General features: G+C 39.7%; 1 protein-coding gene across 5 annotated transcripts in view; it reads right to left on the reverse strand.

Annotated features, from left to right (window-relative positions):
• DMD (dystrophin) overlaps nucleotides 1–23,170 on the reverse strand; it is a 1,498,644-nt gene that overhangs the window by 101,738 nt on the left and 1,373,736 nt on the right. For 2 of the 5 annotated variants that reach the window (XM_077807211.1, XM_077807210.1), the window contains exon 1: nucleotides 4,292–4,311. The exons of the other annotated variants lie outside the window; for them this stretch is intronic. In XM_077807211.1, coding sequence (XP_077663337.1) covers nucleotides 4,292–4,311 — 20 coding nt within the window. Of the gene's footprint in view, nucleotides 1–4,291; nucleotides 4,312–23,170 lie in introns of those variants that run through there. 5 annotated transcript variants of the gene reach the window in all.

Below are 23,170 nucleotides of genomic sequence, written 5' to 3' on the forward strand. Positions count from 1 at the left end.
CTGATTGCATCAGAGCTGTATTTCTCTTTTAAAATAAACTACCTAATTTTCCAAGTGAAATGAGTTTGGTTGTCTCAGACTGCTCTGTGAATACAACAGAGCACTTTAGCCTCCAGTGCTGTCAACCTGGCACCTTTCACGAGCACTGGTTTTACGCATTTTTGATAAACACTGCATGGTCATCTTTGATCTATGCATTTTATGCATACAAGTGCAGAAGGGCACAGCCTCTACTAGAAATTGGTTTTCTCCATTTATCCGCAAGTGAACTACACAAAGCTGAAATCTGCAGGGCAAATGAACCCCCTCGTCTATTTGCCTTTTCATTGACCTCAGTCCCACATTGAAGGAAACACCCCTTTCTATAAGGACGAATGTCAAGTCAGTATCCATGGTAGCTCATTTCTTTGCCTTTTCTTAAGCAAGGATCATCCACTGGGCTGAATGCTGTGTATCAGGTTTTTATTATATCCACAGGCAATGCAGCTGAGACTATCAAACTCATATCTTACAAGACAGTGAGAGCTGGACTCTAGAACTGGAGGTAGGTATCCCTCTCACTCTTGCATGAAAGTCAGTGTTTTAAGGAAACCCTGCATTCCAACTCTGTAACGGCTGAGTGCCTGTGAAGAATAAGGGCAGATGATTTTGCTGGTACTTTACATGCAGAACACAAGAAGGCTGCAGCTTTTTCATTCTAACTAAGAAGTGTTGCCTGTTCCCGAACATTTTCGGCACAGAAAGTTATCAACAATTCCAAACACATGTGCAGCTCAAGGAAAGGTTAGATTCCACTGAGACTAGCCTTCATAAGCCTCTTTGCCATTTTCAAAGGCCATTTAATTGTGAGCTTTGGTGTTGGGTGTGGGAGGGGATGTGTGTGTTTGTGCATTGTGAACACCATCTGAAGTGAAATGCCAGCTCAGCAATTCTAGGCTGTCTCAAAGACACCTGGGAACACTACCATCTTTAACAGATCTGCTGAAAAGTGTTTGCCATATTTCCTAACTCTGGTTAGGAACTAGACCCTATAAAGTCAGAGAAATATTACTTTTTTCCCCCCTACAAGTTCATGCCTCTCTAACTTATCAAGATGCAAAAGGGGAAAGAAAAATAAAGCTAGCCCTGGAAGAACAACAGATGATAGCGGCGCGATGGTGACTGGCACCCTAAAATACATAGATAGTTCAGTGGGATAAAAGCACCATCTTTGTACATATGATGCGACTTATTAAATCAGTGGTTCTCAAACTATTGTACTGGTGACACCTTTCACATAGCAAACCTCTGAGTGCGACCCCCCCTTATAAATTAAAAACACTTGTTTATATGTTTAACACCATTATAAATGCTGGGGGTGGAGGCTGACAGTTCGTGACCCCCCCATGTCAGAATCTCTTGGCTCTATGAGGGGTCCCGACCCCCAGTTTGAGAACCCCTGTATTAAATGAATTTGGTAGTCTCAACTCAGTCCTTAGAGGATGATGATAGATGATTAAGCAATTTTTTTTTTAAATCAGGACTAGCACAACACTGGGATAACAAAGATTTTTCTGAATAGGATTCAGGTGCATAGGAAACTTTGCAAAAACACTTTGCTATCCTATATCTGCATATAACCAACACAACTTCTATATCATTGCCAAGAGTACAAGGATGAACCCGATTATTGTCAGAAGAGATGACAAAGTAGCGTGATAAAAACTTGAAATCAAGAATTGATGTGATGAATGATAAACTAAACTATCAGTTCTCTATTATAATATGTCCAGTTTGAGTAAAACTAAATGTCTTTGCCCCGTTTCAGCTTGCATTACCTTTGAAAAACACAGGCAGCAAAAGGAGTAGAAAAAATTCTCCTTCATAAATCATCTTTAAACCTTTTTAAATTGTTCTTGATTTTATTCATTCTGCCAGTTTTAAATTTCAGAGATTTGGTCTCCCCTGTTTATTCATTGCTAAGCTTCACAGCAGAGAATTTGAGTATGGAACTGCACCGCACTCTCTAAACTGTTACATTCCTCTTAATTTGTGATTATACTAAAGCAAATTCCACCAGCATTTTACTTCAAAATGCACTATGGACTCTGTGTGTGAGAGAGTGTGAGTGTGAGAGAAGCAAATTCTGTCAGGTGGCAATAAACAAACGGCAACACATATTAGCCAATAATTAGAAATTAAATTATTTTACAGTGTGCTGCACTACGATTCAATTTATATTGCCTTTCACCTTTCTGGTTTCAAGTAGAGTGCAAGGTTCTTACAACAACTTGATGGCTGCTGTCAAAAAGCCAGAATAAATATGACAGAGTTGGGTTTTTTCTTTTGTAAAACTAACATTAAACCTTTAAAAATGCAACTTTAACTACTTGTTCTTTATTTAAAAAAGACATACTGTTGGCCACTCAAAATAAGACTACCTTGCAATCAGTGTCACTTATTGCTTAAAACATCTTTCCATTATTTCCCAGGGAGAAAATTAATCTTCCAAATCGATGTGAAAAGACTAAAACAGTGCTCTAAAAAGGCAGAATTCTCCTGTGATTTGCGAAGGATTATTGTTTGTGTTCCACTATAAATCTGGAGTCCATGGAGCCGCACAGTGATGATTTTCCTTTAATCCTGGGACCAACGTTTTAAAAAAAATAAAAATAAAACCACCTTGGCTTTTGCCAGCATTATCAGAATACTGAAGAGAGGCACGAATACATATTAAAAGTTTCTGCTAATATTGACAGTGAGCAGTAAGATGGGGCCACATATCAACTGCTTAGTATTTTATAGTAACTATTTTTTCTCTCTTTTGATGTTTAGCATTTTATTTTGTGCAGTATGTCATGGGCAAAGATTACTACTCAGTTGTTAAAGCTGGTGAGCCAGCCCCTCCAGCTGTTACTTGCCCATTGATCTATTTGCTTTTCAAAGCTTATCCCCTCCACTTCTGCCAAAGCAATTTTACTGCAAGGTCTTGTTGAATCCAGGATCAAACAATGATGACTGCAACCAATTCCTTAGTGGTAGAAGGTCTTTGACCTTCTATATAACTATGTTTCTTGTTTCCTCAGCTCAGTACTCCATAGGCATGTGCCTCTAAACCCATTCTCAGCCAAATTTAAGCTTGCAATGAGAGCTGGAAAAGTGAATATATCCCAGGAAAGGGCAGGTTTTGCAGTAACACACTTCAAAAGAGAGCCTCATAAACTAACTACATCACAGAGACAACTTGTGTGTTTCACACACACAGTATACAAAAAATACATACACAACATAAAGCAGAGTAAAAACTATTACACTAAAACATTATTTCCAAACATACATTAACCACAGAACTACCACTCACCTAGGTGTCCAAATTTTAAACATGTCTATGGAAGTTCATTCATGAACCAAGCTATAAAATGTACTGTAGGCAGAATGTTTAAATTGAGCTGTAAGAAAGCTAGGCAGATATAACAACAAAGTACAGTATTCCATTCAGCTGTAAAACATTAACAACAAGAAAAAGAAATTATACAAACTGTCATCTCTCTTTGGCTTCCCGCAAACCGTTTGATCATATCTCTGGCACATCCCTGACTTCCTGGCTTGGCTTTACGGTTTAACTGCTGGAGGTTCCCCTGGCCTTTTAATATTATGTAGATATAGGTTAAATATCTTGCATGTTCCAACTAGACCTATTTATCCTGAAATAGAGGGCACATAAATGAGAAAATGAAGTGAATTAAATGTCAGTTCAAATTCCCAGAAGAAATCAGGCAGAAAGTTGACCTTTCGTGTGCTGAATGAAAGGTAGAAGTGCTTCCCCTCTGCAATCTTTAAACAAGATTTTTAACAACATTACCGCTCTGTTCTACACACATCTATGCTGCAGGGTTAAAGGCACGCCAAGGAGCAACGCTTCAGATCGTTAACATTTTGTTCGTGCAAAACGACAGGGATGGGGGGACGGCTGCAGCGTGGAGACGACGGAGCTACTAACACTCTGAAAATCAAAATCCGTAAGCAACACCCTCCACGCGTGCCGGCCCCAGACGGGACTCTCCAATCAGCGGAACTCCGCCGCCGGAGGGGAAAGAGTTAACCCTGCCATTGGCCACAACTACAAGCACCTGCAGCCGGAACAGGAGGAAACAGCTGGGAGGGAGGCTGTCGCCTGCGGGCTCCCCCCCGTGCAAAATCCCTGCCCAAGTTTCATTCACCTTCCCGGAGCTCGGCTCGGCTCCCCCCCCCCAGCGCGGCCGCAAGTGCAAGATCTGAAGCCAAGGCAGGGGAAGAGCTGCGCTCAACTCACCCTTTGAGTTGTTCCCTCATCGCTCGACGACTCAGCGAGGGGGCGCGGAGCGCAGTCCGAGGCTCAGCCGGGCTAAGGCGCGCGAAGGCAGCACAGCGGCGGGGAATAGCACTGCGGTGGAACGAGCATTGCCGGGCTAAGGGCAGCGGGGGGAGGGGAGGCTGCAGGCTAGACAGGGTGGAGCTTCCAGCCTCTGCTCCTCCCTCCACCTATTGAACCTGCCATTGCGAAGTAAAGGACTCAAAGAAAGGGAACAGTTTGGGATGAAAGAGGAGGGAATTATTTAAGGTGGAACTAAGGAATGTGACCTGGAGTGTGCAGCGTGAGTCCCTGGTGCTAAAACTATCTGAACTAGATAGTTTCTTCAGTTTAAAGAACTGATCTCGGTACAAATTGATCTAACATCATTAGTTATTTCTTTTACAGTTCAAGATTTCGGTGCTGGTGGTGGGACAGGAGCATGAAATTTACGAAGAATCCAAACTCTTAGACCCTGCACGTGAAAAGAAGCTGAGTCCTGACACAGGAAGCGAAAAAGTTCTCCGAATTTTAATTGCCTGTCATTGTCTTGAAAACGCCGAGTTATGTTTTAACTAGGCTTTTATACCCTTTTGTTTTTAAGGGGACAAGGCACAGGAAATTGAAGAGCTGTAAAAGCTTCAGGCATCTACGTCTTTTTAAGACAGAGGCTTTGTTGGCATTAAAGGAAAAAACAATCCCAAATCCAAACCACCGCCAGACTGTTGGGTTTTTTTAAGTGATATCACACCTCTGGGTTTTGATTAAAGGAAAATAGAGTCATAGTTTTAAAAATATTTAAATGTATACAGATGCAGCTAAGCACCTACTACATACCTTTGAATATTGGGCCAGAGTCCCTGGAGGTCATCACCGTAGAAACGGGATGGTTAAAGTATAGCAGGGAGTCTGATTCAGCCCACTGCCAATTTAACCTTTGAATCAGAGCATAAGTTCATGAACTGCTGCTCTACCCCTTGGCTTGAAGTGGTTTCCATTATATACAGGATTTACAGTTTGGTTCAATGGCTCTCAGCACCGCCACTGTAAAAATTATTCCAACAATATGGATTAGAGGTTCACAATGAAATGCTCAAACTTAATTAACTGGAGGCCACTGTAATCTGCTCCCTTTTTTGCTTTGGCAAATAAGGTGCATCTCACAAGCACCTGGAAGGTTCCCTGTTGTGCAAAATTTGGATACCCCTGCTTTCACTAGGGAAAGTATATTAAGTATTTTATCATATCTGCAATTACATTATAAAGTACGTGAACATAACATACTAAAAAGAAAAGGAGTACTTGTGGCACCTTAGAGACTAACAAATTTATTTAGTCTCTAAGGTGCCACAAGTACTCCTTTTCTTTTTGCGAATACAGACTAACACGGCTGTTACTCTGAAACATAACATATTAAAGTATATGTAGTACTTTATCACTGATTCATAACTACTGCCAAGTGGATAAACCAACTTCAAAGATTATAATAAAGACATAAAGATCAAGAACTTAGGAAATCATCTCTGGCAGCTTACTTGGGAATACCTATAATACCTGTGGGGAAGGCAGAGATCTCTTGTCATTCTCTTCTATGCCTCCTTTTTCACATCTATATTTAAATTATCATCTCAAGCTTGAAGTCAGATGTTTCCTCTGAACTTTATGAAGTGCTTAAAAGTCTTTACATTCTCCAGCCCTGCTTAAGATGCAACACCTTGGAACATTAAGGGATTTAAAAAAAAAAAATGGCTCTTTAACATTTGGAAGATAATGGTATGTAAACCACCCCACTAAACTTTGGATCAAATTTTGAAATGGGCCTTAGCATAGCACTTGTGTTGCAGGTGCCATTCCTACCATTTAGAGTTCTAATTACTTTATTGGTAGGTGCAAGCAGGTAGTTAGACCTCTAAACTCCAGCCACAATGGAACCTTTTTTTAACATGCAATCTTTTAATTTTTGTTCTTATACATGTCACAAGCATTTCAAATCATGGGAGCTGAGAGTCTCTTCTCATGCTAGTTTTACAGCGGTTTAACTCAATTGACTATTATGGAGTTATTCTTTATTTGCAGTGGTGTGGTACTGAGTGGACAATCAAGCCCTGGGATCCTCATGATTATGTAGTTTTCTAGACCTTCAACGACTATGCACTTTTGGTGTCGTCACACAAAGGGGCTGTCTTTTAAGTCAGTCAAAGAGCCCCTATTTCACGTGGAGAACAGGAGGACACATATCTACAAGCAAGAAGAATTCTTCTCACACACAGCTCCACATATATTCCAGTGACGACAGCACAGATTAAATAAACACAAAATTTGGTGTTTCCAGCTGATGACTTCATTTTAAACTCATGATATTTAGTGTTTGCTTTAAGGTTCAGCTCCTGGAGTTATTTAATAAAAAAAAAATGTCTAGCCCATGCGATTTTGGAGAAACACTTGAAAATATGAACCTTAATGTCTCAAAAACCAGAGTGCTAATACAGGGTCAAAACTTATTATTTTTAAATCTCATGATGTTTAAGACATTTCGCATGATTTTTGAGCACTTACGATTAGCAATACTTCCACATTGTGTGCTTTGGTAAATAGGATGGAGAATTTAATTATCTATGCAGACATAAATTGCCACACATATCTTGATCCAAAGCCCACTGAAGTCAGTGGCCTATTCCATTGACTTTAGTGGGCTTTGGATTAGACCAAAAGGTGTATTAGATATATTAAATCAGAGGTGAATGAGGTGGAACAAAGAAATATACTAAATCAAGTATACAGCCAACAATCCCACCCTCTTCCATTTTTATGTGGGCGTTAGGGAGATCTCTTTCTCTCTCTCATATTTCAACCTATTATAAACACAATTTCTTTAAAAAAAAAAAAGTGAAGTTTAGTATCTTCGTTGGGATAAACTTCACACTTCATTAAATGCACAGAACAGTTGCCTGTTTAATTCAAAAGAAGTCAGAGTACCTTTAGCCTGAAGCCTACAGTTTTACATAAAAAGTAAGCAATACCTTCCTTTGTGAAGAAGTATAGTATGTGGCACTGATAGGGTTGGTACAGTCTTTCCATTTTTACAATTTAGTGTCTCTTCAGCTCTCTGGTCCACCTTAACAGCAGCTTGATACTGCCATTTATCACATTTTGTCTTCCTTTCCCATAACAGAGTGCCAAGTAATAGGAATTTAAAAACTACTGAAATTCTGATACTTTGCACAATCTTCTTTCTCCTTCAGTTACAAATAAAGCATTGTATTCAATTAGACTCTCAGCAGGTAAAAACCCCAATTAGTGAATTCATTCTGTTGGCTTTTTTTCTACCTTACACCCACACACACAGGTTTTTTGGGTTTTTTTATAACATTAAAGGGGAATTTTGATTTGTTTCTCAATTCAGAAGCAAATTAACCTGTGATCCCCCTTCCCCCACCCAATCAAACTATTACCTACTGACTGACAAGTGGAAAACATAAAGGTTGAAAGATTAAGGTCTATTGACTGCCGAAAAAAATCCATTTATGTGGTTTTGATTGTTTTTTGCAAATCCATAAAAGTTTTTAGCTATTCTGGTCTTCCTAAAAATTCATTTTTCTTCTCACTGAAAACTAGCAATGCCAGTACAATCCAAAACTGGTAAATGCACTGCCCCCTGCATGAAAAAATTTTTAAAAGGTTATACTCATATGGAGTAACTACTTATAAAGGATAGCTCAGTGGTTTGAGCATTGGGCTACTAAACCCAGGGTTGTGAGCTCAATCCTTGAGGGGACCGTTTAGGAATGGGGGCAAAAATTGGGGATTAGTCCTGCTTTGAGCAGGGGGGTTGGACTAGATGACCTCCTGATATCCCTTCCAACCCTGATATTCTATGATTCCTAAAAAGATTATATTTAATTTGTAGTTAAGACAATGACTACCTTTGGCCTTTTTCAAGTGAAGAATATCTGCATTTTACATTTATTTTTTAAATGTCACTTATTTGTTGAAGGAAATTCTTCTCCATGTAGTGAATGAGATAAATATTTTTTATTTCAGTCTGAGGAGAGTTCTAATTATTTTCCCATAGTGATTTAGTTCAACAGGTTTTAAGAGTCAATTTATGCACTTAAGAATTTACACTGTGACTTCATCAGGATTGGGAAACTAATTGTTAGGAACCGGGGAATTGCCATATTGGACCAGAGCTATGGGCCATTTAGTCCACTATCTTGTTTCTGACATTTACTAGCACTAGATGTTCCCAAAGAAGGTACATGAAACCTCACAGCAGGCAGATGTGGGATAATCTGCCTCCAATAAAAATCTCATCCTACTCCCTAACAGTTAGAGATTTATTGTTCTGAATCACTTTTGAAAATTGATGATAAAAGAGTTTGTTACATGGTTGTACTGTTCAGTATAAACAGGTATACATTTTTTAAAAAGGGTAATAGAATCTGCTCCTTTTGTAAGCCTGTTTCTTTTTCTGTGGGGACAGGGCCATGATTTGTACAAATAACATAGTAAAATAATAATAAATATTATAGTTATATATTATACCTAGCTCTGAAATACTGCTTTTCATCTATAGATCTTAATGTGCTCTCTCAGGAAGAGAAGTATCACTATTCCCATTTTACAGATGGGGAAAATCTAAACACATATAGGTGATGTGACTTCCCTGAGGTCACCAGCAGGCTAGAAGATAACTCATATCTCAAGAGTCTAAATCCAGTGCTCTCTCCACTAAATTAGAAACTTAAAGGAACTTTTTTTTAGTGCTGATGGATGTAAAGATAGGACATTTTCTTATTAACTAAATAAGTCTCGTTTGCATAGTTCTAGGAAGCATGTAGTCTTGTTTGCAAGTGTGGTTCTTCCATTCCTCAATTAATCGAGTAGTGGATTAGCAAGGGCTTGCCCTGCATAAGAACACACTGTGGTGCACTCTTGTCAGGCTGGCTAATCCGTTACGCTATTTGAGCTGATTTTCTTTTAGTGTGTAAACAAATACTGAGAATCACTCTGGATGGCATCGTGGCACACTCCTGGATCATCTATGAGAGATGTGTGCCAAAGACCGATACCTGCAGGATTTAGCTGTCCTTATTTTCCTCTCTTCCCCTACAGCTCTCTTCAGCATGATCTCTTTTCTGGATAATACATTACTTTTTGCTGTTTGCTTCACTGCCAATGGAAGTACAGTAAAATATTTTTAAATGTCATTAAGGGGAATCATTTCAGTATATTGGAGTAATTTCCCTCAACAATACCTTCTTACGTTGCGCAGATTAAAGCTAAAGTCCCATTAAAACATTCATAAACATATACATCAGGAGACTCTATCAGTTATTTATATGGTAGATTAGTTAGGGGAGTGGCAGAATTCCATACATAGGACCAGGTGAAAACCTGACATGTTCATAGTTGCTTCTTATATATAGGTGGACATTGGTTCATGCCACAAAACCATAGCACATCTGACAAGTGGCATACACAAGGGTCACGCTGTAATGATAAACTGAGACACTCTTGGAAGAACTGTGAGGGTTTCATTTTAACAAACACTTTTCTATATAGCTAATGAAAAGGAGCAACTGATTCCACTGAACAGAGCCAGCTATAGAGCACGCATGTGCTGGCCAAAACTTATTTTGCAATAAAAGTTACAATACATGCAACAAACTAATGTGCAAAGCAGAGAGCACTGATGCTTTTGCCATACCAAGGCCTGAGTTTCTTATGAATGTACAACAACAATACACCCTCTAGAATTTTTCAAAAAATCCCTTGGGTCTGTATTTGCTTCCGCTGTTGTAGTAGATTAGCCTGACTAAAACTGAAATCCTAGTCGCTCTACAGGACAACATATTGCAGAGTCTTGGATGCAGCATGTGTGTGTCTGTGCCACACCACATTCCACACTGTTGAACAAGGAGGCCGGATAGGGGTCCTGTCATTTTAGAAACCTTTGATGCACACATGAATTTTGTCCTGTTGAAGTCTTGGGAAGCCTGAGTTGGAAAAGGGGAAAGTGTTCTGTAACTGATGCAACAATCCTGACAATTTACACTGGCAGAGTGGTTGTTCACTCCATTTCCAGGGATGATACCTGAAACAGGAGCAGAACCTGCACTGTAGTTTTTGGAACTAATTAAATCAAATGCGTCACTGGGGTAGCACACCCAGACGCCACAGGAATAAGGGACTGCTGACATAAGCATTGATAACTCTCCTCCTAGGGTGACCAGATGTCCTGATTTTATAGGGACAGTCCCGATTTTTGGATCTTTTTCTTTTATAGGCTCCTAATACCCCCCACCCCGTCGCAATTTTTCACATTTGTTGTCTGGTCACCCTACTCCTACCCCTTCCAGACCATGAAAGAGGACAGTTTCAAAATATGGAATAATTCCTACCTTTAGGGACAGAGATGAATGGAAACAGCAATAGTCACAACAGTGGAGAGGTCAAGGAAGTAAAATGTTGACAAAACATTGGATAAAATAAAATCATTAAAAAAATTGAAGGAAAATAAATGTGATTATTTGAAAAGCAAAAAAAAAAACAAACAAACTTCTAATAAGCAAAATTACATGCTAACATTTGCAATCTATGAATCAGAGGTGAAAAATAATAATTATGCCATAGTCAATTCTTGGTTTGAGGAATTTGTGTTAGCAAAATGAATGGTTATCCCTTCGTTGACTTAGATTGAGAAATAAATGGAGCCTAATAAGGATAAATTAAACAACAAAACAAGCAAGTTACACTCCTTACTTTTCTCTGCATGCCCAGTTAGAAATAAATAACTGTTTTCCCTGCTGAGAGATTAAAATGAACAGCACTTTACAATCTCTCTTGCTCACTCAATCTCTCTTTTCACTCCACAATCTCTCTTCCTATGCACACAGTTATTTTTTTTTTTTTTGGTACACAAAAGCTGACTTCCCAAATCATTAACCTCTCTACTGTCTCCTATCAGTGTATTAATCTCCTCTAAAGCTAGGAACTCTACATCTGGCATTCCGACTTCATTCAGTGCTCAGGGAATTTGATTCTGGCTACTGATCATTATGCAGGCTTGGGAATGCATGCCACTAACAAGCAGCCCTCTGTTCAAAAGGCTTCCAAAGTTCTTAAGGAGGAAGCATTCCTTTCCTTGCTTTTATCTAATTTATTTCTGTTTTGCAATCCATAAAAAATATATTTGACCCTGTCTGTAGCATACATTTATTTCTGAATAAAACCATACAAACAAAAAAAGGTTTTTGACAGTTACCAAAGACATTTTCCAAAAATATCTCAGGCAAATAATATACTGAAGAGAAAATATTCTACATGAATAAAAGCCAGGTAGATTAAGATGAAACTTTGCATGCTGGGACCTAAAGACGGCAAGGCTCTACCTATGTATTAAAGATGGCAGCGTGCTGTCCTCAATAAGGCCACTGAGTGAGCAAAGTTTGGGCAATTTGGAATGAATGCACACATTTTTGTGTAACTTGTCTCTTAAAGAGTGTTGTCTTGTGCATCTTTGTAACTTTTGTCACCTTGAAGTATTGTTCTGCTCTGAAAAATGGCATCATGGAATTCAATATTTATTGCCTTTCAATGGCCCCTTTTGTATTTATATGTCTATGTATGGTCCCCATGATGATACCTGTTACAGCAGCTTGCAATTAATTGAGGAAATTATCCTTGCAACACTACTTGAGGTAGGGACAGAGGTGAAAGTAAGCCGGTATGGTCCAGTATGGCGTACCGGCAAGAGCCAGTACACAGCTGACTGTACCAGCAGGGGGAAGCTTCCCCAGGCCGACAATTTAAAAGGGCCCTGGGCTCCCAGCAGCAGCCAGAGCCCCAGGCCCTTTAAATTGCCACCGGAGGCCCATGGTAGCAGTAGCAGTAGCAGTGGCCGGGAGCCCCAGGGCTCCAGCAGCGATTTAAAGGGCCCGGGGTTCCCAGCAGCGGCTGGAGCCCCTGGCCCTGTAAATCACCACCAGATCCCTGCTGCTGGAGCCCTGGGGTAGTGGCAGCAACAGCGGCTGGGAGCCCCAAACCCTTTAAATTGCTGCCGGAGCCTCAGGGCTCCCGGCCGCCGCTACTGCTACCCTGGGGCTCCGGTGGCAATTTAAAGGGCCCAGGGCTCTGGCTGCGGTAGCAGTGGCTGGGAGCCCTGGGCCCTTTAAATCACCGCCAGAGCCCTGGGGCTCCCAGCCTCTGCCTCTACCCTGGGGCTCCGGCAGTGGGGCTCTGGCGGTGATTTAAAGGGCCAGGGGCTCCGGCTCCTGCCGGGAGCCCCGGGCCCTTTTAAATTACTATCCTGGGGAAGCTGCCCCCTGGGGTAGTGGTGGCGGCTGGGAGCCCCAGGGCTCCGACGGTCAATTAAAGGCCCCTGGCCCTTTAAATCAACACCAGAGCCCCAGGGCTCCCGGCCACCACCGCCGCCGCTACCATGGAGCTCTGGAGGCAATTTAAAGGGCCTGGGGCTCCAGCTGGGCTTTATATAAATATTTTGTTAAAATCCAGAAGAAAATGCTAAGAAGCACTGCTTAAATGTCTTCTCATTACTGTAGTTAGTTAACAGAATTGAATAGTCATAAATATATATTTGCAATGTTTAAGAAGTTTGGATTCAACCAAATACATCTCAAAACACAATACATCTCAATAAACTTAACTTTCAGTTAACACCATAAATCAATTCAATTTTCTAACTTTCCACTGAAGGTCAAGTTGCACCTCACTAGATGTGCAAAGCAAGGCAAGGTGAAGATCTTCTTTCACATCTCTTGGTCAACTTAGCACTGTAAAAACTAGAGATGAAAATTGGAGCATGCCCCATTCATACATATCAAAGTAGGACCCTTAGTATATAAGACCTTGATGTAAGTGGATGACATTTTAATGACTACTAGAAATCTACCAGAATCTATCCTTAAATTTCTAGAACTGTCAACACCATTGGTGGCTTTGCAGACTATAAAATCTGCCAAGTATCAAAACATATGTTCCTTTTCACACTGAACACTTCCTTTTAAATAATCAAACAGACCAAAAGCTTCTTCTTGACCTTTAAAAACTCTCTTCTGTGAATGCCAGTTCAATCTTAAAATAAACTACACAGATCTAAAATCCTATGGATCCATAAAGATGTTCTTTATGGGCCACATCAACATTCTCACCTCCCCTATTTCTGTTGTTCCCCTGGAGCACATCACTGGACATTTCAGCTCAGTTTTTCTTTTCACCCCATAAACCAGATCTTCAACAGCTTTATCTAACTTGGTAAACAGTGAAGTCTTCAACAGAAAATACGTATGCCAGGGCTAAACAGAGGTCTGAATGTAGCAGCTATTAATCTTTATCATCCTTTTTACCATGCGACACTATGCCAGATGGTATACAAATGTTCAGAGTAATTATCCCTCTATTTATCAATCACAAGAAATATCATTACTCCATATTGCTGTCTTTCTAAGTTACCTACTCCTCAAAAGAAAAAAAAAAGATGTTTATTTCACAGCACCCCCACTTTGGGATAACAGTCTTTTACACTGGCAAACTTACCCTAACAAACATTGGGAATCTCATGACATCTATTGTGTAGGAGAAATGCCCACAGCAAATAAACTGAGCTTTCCCAAAGTGAAAAAAGAAATATCAATTAGACTTGTACCTCCCATTTTAGTAAATAATACATCAATTCCTATCCTCAATCTTAAAATACAAAGAAATCCACTTGTCACATTTAGAAGATATGGGGCCAGATAATCAACTGGTTAAAATCATTATGTTTCCACTGGTGTCAATGGTGCTACTCCCATTTAGACCAGATAAGGATCTGATTCATCTTTGGAACCAAATTTCATTTTGCAGGCAGTTACCACAAATTCATTCAATATCATTATAGTAATCTGCATCAGTCCAAAGGAAATGCAGGGAAGACACTAAGCTTACCTGGCCCAATAAAATCTGGGTTCAAACACGCCGCACATGATTATCTTTCTATTGTATTAATGAAACGTATTTTTGCTTTATGTGCATCGCATTCTTTGTCAGTCTGATACTGTATCTCAAGACTGTATTTTTTTTTGTTTACAATAGTTTTATTACTGCACTTGTACCTATTTTCTTTCCCTAAAAATATGTAATCATTATTTTGCAAATTACAGTCCCTGCACCCAAGAATATAAAATGTAAGACACTTTCTACTTGTTCTAATTCTTTTTAAAATTATGTATTGGAGAAATTAATTTATTAAGGACAAAGTATTTTGCAAAGATTTCCTTAATTGGGACATGACTGCAGTTACGGGACTTTTGCCTGAGTAGACTGAACAGGGGATAAAGGACTGGACCCTGAATAGTCAATTGGCTCTAGCAATCAATATATTTATATATCTTAATCAAAACTCTTCAGAGAATTTATTTTTAGTAGTTTCTCAAAACTAATTATTTATGCAGTCACATTAGAACATTGACAATTTAGGAGCTGGGAGAAGTGAAATATATTTCTTGTTTGTGGAGCTTGCTACCTTGATTGATAATCTTCCAGTATCCAGAACTGAATATGATAGTGTTTTAGATTCTATGCCATATTATTCTTCTGACAATTTGTTTAGTAAACATTACTTTTAAATGTAGTTAACATTTATTCTAAAACAGTTTAAGAGAACCAAATACAATAAAAATGATCATTTGGTGATGATGGTGCACTCGGCTGTGTCACAGATGGAGAAAGTAATTGTGTTTGATAGCTATTTCCATGTTAATGTTGTATGTTAAAGTATTAAAAAATGTGCCAGTAATTTGGAGAAAACAAATAAGGCCAATTTGACTAAATCTATATGGATGCTATTTAATACCATAAAATAGTTTACAGAATGGCTAAAGGAGTTCTGCTTTCCAAACTGACTTTTGTAGTGGCTGTTTATCTGTCACAGAAGAAAGTCAGTGGTTTTGCACCAGGGCAAAAACGAACAAACGAAAACAAAAACCACAAACCTCCCCCGCAAATCACCTCTTTATAAGGGCTTTTTTGTTCAATTATATATGATCAAGTTAAAGAAACTAAAAATGAGTACGTTACCTCACCCACCTTGTCTCTCTAATATCCTGTGACCAACATGGCTACAACAACACTGCATATTGACATCAATGGCATTTAAGCATGTGTTTAAGTGTTTTGCTGAATTGGGACTTAATCTCCGTGCACCGTGCCCAGCAACCCTTGGCCTTTCTGGCAAGCCTATCAAGAGAAGTAGCAATTGATGACAATTGTGATTTTTTTCTGAGATGTGGACACCTGTCCAGTAAGGGGCTGGATTGAGATCACGTATTCATATTACATAGCCAATAAAGAGCATTTGGATCATAATTTTTTTTTGGCCACTACTACCCTGGTCTGGCTGTGAAACAATCACCTTGGATTGAAAGCTCTGCATCAAGCTCCTCATCTATCCAGTTCAGCAAGAAAAATACATTTAAACCAATCTTTCCCCTACAAACTCCTTTCTCATATAGGTGATTGGGCCTGATTCTCCTTTCGATTACACCAGGGTGAAATAAGGCTAACTTCACTGAAGTCAATGGAATTTCACTAGAAATTGAGAGTAGTGCAGTGTAAAACACATGAGAGTAGAATCAGAATTTAAAGAGCCCTTAATCATCTTTTTATTGGCAAAAGAAGTTCTTGACCTTTTATTGTTTTAAGCACACTGAAGCATCAGAAATCAGTGTTCAATAATCAATCACCCTGTCCCAAAGTAATGACTCTGGCTCCTTATGCTCCCCAGAGAAAAAGTTTAGACACATTTAAAAATTACGGTGGCTCTTGCAAGGATGGGAAGGGAGAAAAGTTGGGGTAAACAGCATAATAAACACCATCCAACTGTCTACTGGTAGGTGTGCTGAAATAAATAAATGATCAAAAATAATCCAATTAAAAACAAAACAAAACAGGAAGATCAGGATCAGTGTTTGAAAAACAAATCAATCTCAGCAAAACAAGCAATATGAAAGCAGCCAGGTGATTAAAATGCAGAAACTTATTTATTATACATTAGTTAGATCAAAGCTTCTCAGTAATAACAAGACATTGATCTGAGGTTGCCACCTGTCCGGTTTCACTTGCAGCTGGAATCTGCCAGGTGAAGCCATGTAAACGGTTGTCAATGGAAATTCCACTTGTGAGAAGTTTTTGTTAAAATGTGAAACTTTTCTCTTGTGTTTCACATATCATTCACCAATGCAACTACCACTGTCTCAGCAAAAATTAGACTGGATCCCTGAGGTGGGTTTCCAAAAGAGAAGATTAAAGGTAAATCCCACTTGCTGAAGATACTACGACAATGTGGGTAGTATAAGAACCTGAAGAGAAAAGAATAGCAGGCACTTTAGAATAGTATATTTTGGGGCTTTGCTTTTGGGATCAAACACATTTAGGTTTGCAATAGGCAGAGCTAAGGGCGGGGGGGGGGGGGGGGCAACATACAGATGATAAGTATCACGCCCAGGGAGAGTGTGTCCAAGGGACCGAAAAAATCCATTGCTTGGTTTTATAATTGGGGCAGAGTTTTATGTTCAGGAAAACAGTAGGGGGCATGGCTATATATCTAATGTCTTCCATTAGCAGATTTTCCAAAAAGAGAAAAAAAATAGGAAAATAATATGTATATATAAAAATGTGTGTTTTGGTGATGATCTAGTAAAAGGAAAACTGAAGGGAGAAAGAGAAATTTATATACTGCAACTAAGCAAGCCTCTTAGATTAGATTGTCTCTCAGTCTTTCCGAACCAATGAACCTGCTGTCATCTCACGATACAGACTTGGACATGATAGTGCAGTGCAACAGTGAGAGGCTCTGAAGGCTTGTATATACAAACTGAGTTTGCGGCAAGCTAGTGTGCAAATCTACTTCACACTAACAAGCTTGCCAATTAGCTTTCCACACTGTTACTTGTCTGTGGCAGTCAGTGAGCAGGTCTGGCCACAGCTCCCCACACTAGTCTCTACATTGTGGGTCTTTAGCATGTACCTGGCTCCCCATTCTTAATTTTCTCACTTGTCCTAGCATTGTGTGCCTCAGACGTGCACTGCCTGTGTCAGCTCCCCAGCACACAAACTCGATGCACACTAAGTGTCCGTGTGGACCGTGCTGCCTACGCTAAAAGTTCTGTAGTGAAATTTGATCGACCCTGCTTCAAAACGGGAGTGAACTAAAGCCCACTAAGGAACTTTTAGTGCATAGCGACAGGCTAGCGCAAGGTAGATTTACACCCCAGCGTGCTGTGAACTAATTGTTCATTCACACAGGCCCTAAAGCTCCCATGACTTTAAATGAATAGTTGAAGGAGACACACTCATACGCAAGCTGTGAGAGGAAAAAGGAGAATTAGCTGAGGTGCTCCAAAGTGATCTCTTCTATATTAGAAAAAAGAGGGGGAAAAAAGGTTAATTTGGTTTAATATTGCCTTATTCGAGAAAGATGTAAAAGCTGCCTAGTATTGGAGAGTGTGGACACCGAAGAGGGAGGGGAATTTTTTGGAAGTGTGTACATGTGTTCATATGAAATTGAGCAAAATGTATTTAGAATTGCACTGTGGAATTATCTCCCAGGGGAGTGGTGGGAGTCCCACCATTTGAATAATTTAAAACCAGATTGAGCAGAGTACAAGAGTATAACATGTAGCACACCCTGCAATGGCTGGGTAAAGGATATGGTCTGAGAGAGATTTTCCTCTGCTTATTTCTGGAATGGTGAACAAATCTACAAAAGCAAAGCTATACAAAGGGTTTTGCACTTGGCTTGCTCTAGTGACTACAAACAGAGACTCATGTTTTGCCAACAGCAAATGCTTACTCAACATGCTTTTGGCACTAATGTGAAAAACCATGGTAGAAAAGAGAAGACAGTGAGTGCCAGACTCTCATCTCATTTACACTGCTGTAAATCAGGAGCAACTTCACTGAAGTCAATGAGGGCAGTTTCCTTGGACCAGTCAAGCAGCTTATGGCACAAGAACTACCACCTTCTACTCTCCTGACCCTGGAATTCACTGGGGACTGAACTGGTCCTGGTGTAACTTAGAGCAGCCCAAGGACTGCTCCACCAGCTTGAGATTATTGGAATATGCTCCACTCTGGCCATTTACACTGCTACAATCCACAAAAAGACCTGGCGCGGGGGCATGCATAGGGAATGGAGTGAGTCACATACAGCCAGATTTACATCAGGGGACTCTCTTGCTGCCCTGATACCTTTTGTGTCACTGCAGTTAAATTTGTGTAAAACCATTGAGAAAGGAGAATCAGGCTCTCAGGCTTCGACACGAGATGAGTTTACAGTGAGACAACAAGGGTCACAGGTGCAGGTATGAAACACCACCCATATTACCCTTGCTTCCATATGGAATCTGGTGTTGGTGTACCAGGACACATACTGTGTGTTGCTTAATAAAAACTTAGACAGAAACCTCAGCAGTGGTAATATAGTTGTGAAGCATTTCAAATTGTTTTGCCTGGGCCACCCTGATAATAAAAAAGGGAAATTAAGTTTGAGATAGTAACTTCAGTTAACAGGCAGTAATTTAAAAAATAAAGCTGAATGCAATTATGGTAAGAAAAACAACCTCTTGGTGTTTCACATCTATCTCTCCATCCAAAACTTATGTCAAATAGCTCAGTTCTGATGTCAAAATCATTTTTTTAACTACTAGTGTCACAAGTGCAACTCAGTTTTTGAAAACTGTGCTGAGCTTTTTCAGTTTCATAAATCATCACCAATAAAAAAATTAAAGTTTTCGGGATCAGAATTTTGTCTGTAATTTTGATGATGATGCCTGAAGCAGACTAAACTACAGGAATACAACTTGCTCTTTTGCAACTACATCCTACTGACCAATGGTCTTAGTGGTAGGAACCTGTTTTTGTAGGTATTAGTTGGAAGGCATCAGGTATGGACAGCATGAACCATACTGTAACAGATACATCAATTCCCTGCAATATCTTTGGGAGATCTTATTGAATTAAGTTTAAATAGCTTTGAAGTCCATTGTAATATAAATATAAAGTTTATGTATTAGTATGGATATGTAACTTCTCTAGTGGGGAGACATGGCCTGCGTAAACCCTGGGAACCGCAATGAGCTTTAAAGGACTATTTTAAACAACGTGCCAGAAAAGAAGGAGCTTTGGGGATGAACATTAAGTGGGTTTCCTAAGAAATACTTGGGGGGAGGGGAATGCAAATTCCCACCCCCAGACCCAACCTTTTGAAGCTATACTCTGAGGAGAGAACCTATTTTCTGCTGATTACCTGTTTCTGGAATCCAAAGATCAAAGGCCCCAGCTGTATAAAGAAGAGACTCTGAGACTCTTGGGCATGCTTGTTCTGCACTAATAGCTGTTGTGAACTTGTAACTGCAAAAAAACCTTTTGTGGGGTTTGAAGGACAGATCACCTGCCAGAGCCCTTGTTGGATTTGAGGGGTGATCTCCAGTAATCTCATTAGCATGGGTGTATGTTCTTTTATTGTTTCAATGTTTTAGCTGTAGTGCTTTTACCTTAAGAATAAAGATGCTTGCTTAGAAGGAGCTACATGGTAACTTATAACGGTGTGAAATTACACATTTATAGCCTCTGAGGAGAAATCAAAGTGCAGATGCTGGCTGTTTTCACCATCTGGCTTGCTGGGGAACTCTCAGGGTGGGCAGGAAACTGTGCAGTCTCGAAGATGTCTGATCAGGAAGAGAGAGATGCAGGTCTTGGCCCGAGAGAGATGTAAGTCAGCGATACTTCAGAAATGGAAATGCCCCTTTTTAAATCTGATAACTTTAAGTCTCAGCACTGAAAAGAACTATGAAAGATATTCAGATTTAGGGTGAGGCTTAATTTTATAGGACAGTAAGCATTAAACTGTTGAGCACTGAATTATGGCTTCAGTGAAAGTTATTCTGTTATTAAGACACTTCATTGCACAAATGAAAATATCTGGGCAGATCAACTGAGAAAATGCTGCAAAATATCATGTTTCAGCAAGGGACAAGGGAATATGAAGGAGAAGAAAAGAACAGTTTTAGATGTTTAGAAAACACCTGACAAGGAATAAAAAGGGAAACAAGTCAACTGAGCTGATAAATTAACCTGACCTAGCAAAAAGGTGCTTGTGTAAAAGAAGAAAAATAAATGGCTGAACAAATGTAGCATATAAAGAAGTTTCAGAACCTCAATCAATAGCCACACCATCCTCTCCTGCTTCATAACACGCCGGGTGCTGAATCAAAAATGCCCTTACAGCTGCTCCACTTTGGGCAGCATTCTTGAGGACACAGTAGCAATTTTCCCTAAGTTACCTATCCAACAATATCATTTCTCATATTCTTCCAATTATACAAGTTTGGTGGCTGGAAAAAAATAATTAGCATGAGTGGTAGAGCAAGTACTCACAAGACAATCTTTGCATTAAAATGTGGTCCAGACTACGAAAATGTTTAAGAACCCCTGGTTTAATGTATTTTACACCCCTCCCCTTTGAAAAACAAGCAGTTTTTAGTAGTTAAAGTATCTCTTATGCAAAACTTTGCGAAGTAGGATATTATAGGAGGTTGGAAGGTAACAGGTGACTGTTCCTGTGGAAAACTAAAGCAGAGACTGAGAAAATAGGATTGAAAAAACATTGTTCTCTTTGTTATTACTTCTGATCAGACATACATATTACATTAGAATAGCAATTTTGTCTAATTTCCCTCCCGAAAAATGACTTGCCATCTGTGGGCCAAACTGTGCTCCTGCTGTAGTGGCTGAGTGCATTTTGCTTGAACAAGGCAGGTGCAGGCAAAATACCTGAGGAAGCACTGAGGGGATATGCTCTTTATTATGTAGTACTCTTTCTGAAGGTGCAGAATGTGCTCCCCCAGGTACCAAATGCTAGCAGGGAAGCAAGGCCTGCCCCCAGCCCAGTGAAATACAGTAGGGGAAATCCTGCCTGCCTTATCTCCCTTTCCTACTCATGCAAGACAAGCCAGGACTGAATGCTATGTCTCACTAGCTTTTAATTTATGTGCTTGTATTGCTATTTGTCAGAAAAATGGAATTTAAACATCTTATTTTAAAAAGCCCAAACTGAGCTTGGTATACACGCACAATAGACCCCACTTGATGGGATACAAGGATCCTTCTGCTTGATCAGGTACAATTTCTTAAGACTCAACAGAATCCTTTACTGAGTATGGATTCTCCGGCACCCAGTGAGAGATTTCTTACAAAACCGTATTGGTGAGCAGCAGGCTGGCAATGAATAAATGCTGCTCAGGAGGTTAGACATGCACAGCTGTAGAGATCATGAAATGTAGCTTGTGTACTCCCACCATAAATCTCAGAAACCCTGCAACAACCACATATATTTATTTTACCAGAAATGCATGTTTTGTTGGCTTCTCCACTTACAAATTAATATATATATATATATATTTGGAAACAAAAGCACAACAAGGCATTTCCTGTTGCCCTGAATGCTAATGATGGGAGACTGTTGCTATGGTGATGCTAATTTTAACGCTGTTGCCTGTGGACTTCATATGAACTGCCCATTTTAACTTCTGCAAATGTCATTTATGAAATGAAAACCCATTAATGACTGGCGAGGGCACAATGTTCCACTTTAATTAGAATAATAAGGAATGCCGATGCACAAAGTACAGGTTTGTGAATTGCTTCAGAGCCCACACTGTCAAAATTAATTACCACTGATGAGGATTTTGTTCTAATATTTTTTGGAAGGAAGCTTTAGAATAGCACAGTGGTAGCTTGGCTTGGAAATGAAAGAATTCCCTCCTTTTTAATATCAAGGTAGAACAGAATGATTTCCAGCACAGATAATATAAGAATGCTGTGAAACACATGACAGAAGGTTAAAGTTATGAGTGACTAACACAGAACTTTGGTACATTTACCATTCAGCAATGGTAAAATGTAAGTTCAGATGTTGCCAAGAAAAATAAAATCCCTTTAAAGGAGGAACTCCTCTGAAAAGCAGATATTTAGAGTTTGACAAATAGTACTTGTGTTCTTTGTAGCACTCTGCTGGCAAACTACTGGGAACTAATGAATGGATGGCTGCTGGGATGCAATTCTGATTTTGGTTGGTGGGAATGTTACTTGACTTGTTAATTATCTACAAGGACCAGGGCTGAGTAGATGAAGTGCAAAACAGCAGCAGTATGATAAGGTGAAAAAAATATTTTCCTGCATCATGCTATGACAAAGGCTGAGCACCCATGGTGAGTAAAAAATCTTCACCTACCCATTTACTTTTGAGGGAATTTCTAATAATACACACGATGTACTACGTAGATATAGTATTTCAGTATTGCATGTAATAAAGAAAAATAGTTTACTAAAATGGAAGGCATCATTGGCAGCTACTGGAAGTATACTGTATCACAGTAATTATTATTCAATTATTTCAGCTGTTATAGTGCCTAGAGAGCCTGCTGTCACGGAGTCCCCGGGCAATGATCTGGAACTGCTCCCTACGAAGCCAGTCAGGACTCTGGTGAAGTCTCCTCTCTGTGAACAGACTGTCTCCAGGGCAAATGGCTCACACGGCTTCCACCTTCCTGGGTCTGAGTATTTTTTTAATAGATTGCAAGATTTTTTTCCTTCCTATAATTCCTTCTCTCCTGTCTCATGCAAAATCCAGGCCTTACAGACCTAAGATAGAAGAATTCACTAAAAAGAAGCACTTTCTTTGGGTCCCATTCATGCTAATCTCTGAAGACCTTGTTTGCCCTGAGGGGATGGGGGCACTTGCCCACTAGTCCATCAGGGACTAGTTAAAGATTTTCAAAATAGCAAGGAAGGGAGGTGCTC

Source organism: Eretmochelys imbricata, chromosome 1 (genome assembly GCF_965152235.1).
Source record: "Eretmochelys imbricata isolate rEreImb1 chromosome 1, rEreImb1.hap1, whole genome shotgun sequence".
In the NCBI taxonomy this organism is placed as follows: Eukaryota; Metazoa; Chordata; order Testudines; family Cheloniidae; genus Eretmochelys; species Eretmochelys imbricata.